Source organism: Penaeus monodon, chromosome 20, assembly GCF_015228065.2.
Source record: "Penaeus monodon isolate SGIC_2016 chromosome 20, NSTDA_Pmon_1, whole genome shotgun sequence".
NCBI lineage: Eukaryota > Metazoa > Arthropoda > Malacostraca > Decapoda > Penaeidae > Penaeus > Penaeus monodon.
In genome coordinates this window covers 36,056,530-36,060,521 of record NC_051405.1, presented here as the reverse complement: position 1 = coordinate 36,060,521, position 3,992 = coordinate 36,056,530, and the positions used below count along the sequence as shown (strand labels likewise).

The 3,992-nt window shown below is 37.9% G+C and overlaps 2 protein-coding genes across 2 annotated transcripts in view; one reads left to right on the top strand and one right to left on the bottom strand.

The window, feature by feature from the left end:
• Positions 1-1,947, top strand: part of LOC119585985 — a gene marked incomplete in the record, with an annotated part of 24,623 nt that extends 22,676 nt beyond the window's left edge. Inside the window, 1 exon segment of the mRNA XM_037934697.1 lies at positions 13-1,947. Within this exon segment, the coding sequence (XP_037790625.1) occupies positions 13-138 (126 nt within the window).
• Positions 1,948-2,244: 297 nt separating this feature from the next.
• Positions 2,245-3,979, bottom strand: LOC119586070 (basic helix-loop-helix transcription factor amos-like). The gene has a single exon (XM_037934770.1). It carries the CDS (start codon positions 3,482-3,484, stop codon positions 2,918-2,920), a length of 567 nt encoding a protein of 188 aa, XP_037790698.1. The 5' UTR covers positions 3,485-3,979; the 3' UTR covers positions 2,245-2,917.
• Between the last annotated feature and the right edge of the window lie 13 nt (positions 3,980-3,992).

Here is a 3,992-nt window from a genome sequence, read left to right as displayed (position 1 = left end):
CTTTTACATCAGATCCAGCAGAGTGGGCGGCTCATGACAGTTTTCTCATCGTCACATTACTGTGGAGGAAGTAACGAAGCAGCCTGCATACTGGTGCATAACTACCGGATGAGAATTATTAGGATTGATACATCCTAACTGGAGAACTGGTTGATGAAGTTTGTTTACATATTAATTACTCAGCCTAAGAACAGCTTCTTTTGGTGTGGAGTAGCAATATTTTGGAAAGATATTGTGCAGTCCTTTTGTAAAGAGTTTTATGATTACTGGCACATAGTAAAAAATTCAAAGATCAAAGTAACTGCTCAGGTAGAGTATATATATTTATATGAAGTATGAAAGCAACTCTTAATATTTATTGCATAGATTTTCTGTTTATGATTCTTTGGTGCAATTTATGAGTAATTTCTTGTCCTTTATTGCATATGAATTATTTTAAAGCTTCAGCTAGTCATTCATGAAGAATTTTATAAAAGTAACCTCATTTACATACCAATGCTGCTTTCATTACCTTTTTCTCTTTCATGTTACCATATTTCTCCACTTCAAATTTTAAGTAAAGTATTTATGTTAGCAGTATATTATTATTTGTTGTTTTTTGTATTGTCATTAATATCTTACATGTTCCATCCATCATGTGCTTTTTGCCTCAGATTGTACAAAATCAGATAACCATGCCATTACTTAGTTACAGGTTAAACTTTACTAGTCCGGCAAACTTGGGGCTAGACAGGTGCCTGAGTAGTAGATTTTTTAATTCAGTGAAGCTTAAGTAAAAAGCTCAATAAAGCATTGTGCAAGGTACTGTTGATACCAATATAATGAGTCATAACCCTAGCTCAGACTTACTGGTCTCTTGTATGAAAAAGTGATAGTTCCTTTGGCACAATTTTACTCAATACTGTAACACAGTTGGTTCATGCAGTAGTCATGAAAAGTAAAGACTGCCAGACTGAAATCACTGTCCTGAACCATGGAAATTGAATGCCAGTGCATGTGGGGCTATTGGGGAGCAACCTGTACCTGTTTTTTCACTCTAAATGTCACCCACTTTCATCTATGGAATGATCTGAACTTATATTTTTTTCACACTACAGTAGATGAAGATGGTCTGAGTTTTGTTGAAAATTCAAAGTTGACTTTAAAGGACATGTGTTTTGAATGTCAAGATTTTAATATGTAAGAATCACTGTTTTATCCCAATGAAGGAGCTTTTCCCAAAGAGGGAAAATGGGATGAAAAAAGACATGTGAAGAGCAATAATTTTTTCAAATAACAGCAGTTTTTGTATAAGAAAATGGTGAAACATTGAAAGTATTACCATATTTTTAGTATTTTTATTTTGCTTAAATGTTTGTGGATAAGTCACAAGGAGGAAGAAATCTAAAATGCCAAAGGAATTGTTAGACTATAAAATAAGTGAAAGAAAATTATGTACAAAGTTGTTCAGACTCAGACAGCATGATGTAACAATCATTTTAAGCCAGTCCTGTGATAATTGGTGGTTAGTTTTAGTTACATGTTAGTGATTTCTGTTTTCATACAGGAGAATTTTAGTTATGTCCTATATATTCACTTGCATAATTGATAGAGCAAGATCTTTAATGCTGAACAAGAGGCAGAGACATACACTGTTACCTATACTTTTTGTTGTTCTTTCAGAATGTATTTTTTTAGTTACATTTAGTTTGTGTTAGAAACAAAAATGTCTTGCCAGAATACTAGATCAGAATTATTTATTGATGTTTTTAGGCATTATTGATGCATTATTTGTATCTTTATTATGATTTATAAAAAAGCATCATTCTGTGTAACATGTTATGTATTTTTTTATGATTTACAGATCCTTGAGGCCAATACAGCCAATTGTATTTTATCATGTAAAGGATCCTTACTGCAGAGGTTACAATAATTTGTATGATATATTTGATTAAATGTACACAAGGATATTGTATTGAATATCCTTTTGTCAAAACAATATTTTATTTCTTTAACTTGGATTGGATAACTTGAGTCATGTGCTACACTTATAAATGTGCAGCAGACTGGAAGGCAGTGTTTTTTTTTACATAAAAATAATGATATAAAATAATGGAACTTTGATCATCATCTTTTGTTGACTTATACATACATATAATATATGTGTGACAGATCTTATTTATTGACAATAATATTTTATTTGCCTCTCTTGATATGTATTTTTAATTAAGAGTGTATGTACAGAACAGAAATACATGCTTCAAAAATTACTTAATGTGACTAGATAAAACAATATGCTTGTCTAATACTTAGAGTACACACAAGAAATCTTATATTATATCAGAAAAAGGCACTTAACATGGTAGACAAAATGTAATAGTAAAGATAAATGAGCAGTTAGTTATTTCATATTTTAGTCCTTGAATGAGTCTCTTAGTTATCACTTCACGTTGGGTAAATGTTACAGCACTTTTGAAACTGCAGCAATCATCTGTAAATGTTATACAGTTCTACAGAATATAGGCAGTATTATTAATATGATGTGATTTTAAAGTAAACTGAACACTAAAATATATACAATATAAAGTGTCAACTAATGTCACATCACTTGATATAAAAGATATATGGAAATACATTTACTTCCAATGGCACACTCCATTTAAACACTGCCCTTAAACGTCAATACAGCTTTTTCGGTGAAAGCATATTAGTACAGAAACTTAACCCCTGGCATTAGAATGGCAATGTAGTTACCGTAATGTAGGAGCAGATTGCAAACATTCATTGTCCTTCCGAACGTTGATGTAATAGGTATTTACAAGTGGCTCTGTTACGGCTACAAGTAATTTTTGATGAAGTTCTGGGCCATTCATGCTAGTGAAGCAAGAAACAGTAAAATAATGGAAGTGTCAGGAATACAGTAATAGACAGCATACTGTCAGTGCAGCAGGTGGCAGAGCTCTGCGATGTAGGAGAGAGCCATCTGGAGAGTGTCGTGCTTGGAAAGGCGATGCGACGCCCGTGGCAATGTCGCGCGAAGACGGTCGAAGGCCACATTGAGGCTCGTCATCCTCTTCCTCTCGCGAGCGTTGGCCGCCTGTCTGCGTCTTCGCCGTAGAAGCTCCGACGAAGAGGGCGGTTTCAGCGATACACTCCACGGCCGGACGTCAGAGCTTTCATTCTTCGAAAGGTGGCATGTGTTCACTGCTTCTGACCGTCTCGAAATATTCGACGGGGTCATCTGGTAGCTATTGTACTCTGAGTCAACATAGCTTCCTAAAGTCTTCATTTCAACAACGCTAGTATCTTGTGTGTGGAGGACGACGTAACTTGGTGTTGGAGTCGCTGGTGTGGGGCTTCGGGAGCGATCGCCTGTACCCTCATCTAGGGACGTCCAGTGGGCCCCGATAGTGAACGGTGTCACTAACGCTGGGCGCGAGGCAGGGCGGGCACTCGCTACCCAGGGACGATAGGGTTCTGCACAATTCGCGGCCCTGTCAATCATCACGAATAATCAAAGGCAACCGATAGAAACAATATTCTTCCACTAAACTTTCGACTCTAAATCCAAGGCCAGGTCATGCCAGACCCCAAGTCTCCAGTCAAACTAACCTCCACGGGGACGGTAAGACCTTTTATACCCTAGTAGCGGCAGGTAGGCAGGTAATTGGTAAAACTGGAGGAATCGACTGTTCAGCAGCGGGTGGGGGTGGGGGTGGGGGGCATGCCGACGCGAGTGGGAGATAATGTCAAACTTCCCAACGCACGCCGTAGATAGTGTCCGCGCCTGGGTGTCCGCACGCATTGTTTTCACTTCAGGAGGATTAAGCCAGCGGGCGGTGGGGATTAGCCGAGGGAGTAAAACATGTTTTGCATTAATTAGGACAAGTTCGAGAAACTCGGAACCACCCGGGTTGTGTGATGACGAACACTGATTGCGGTCACAGCTGATCTTGCCCCTTTCAGCGTCAGGGAGATTATTCCAATTCGCGCCTTGGCTTGATGGCTCTCTC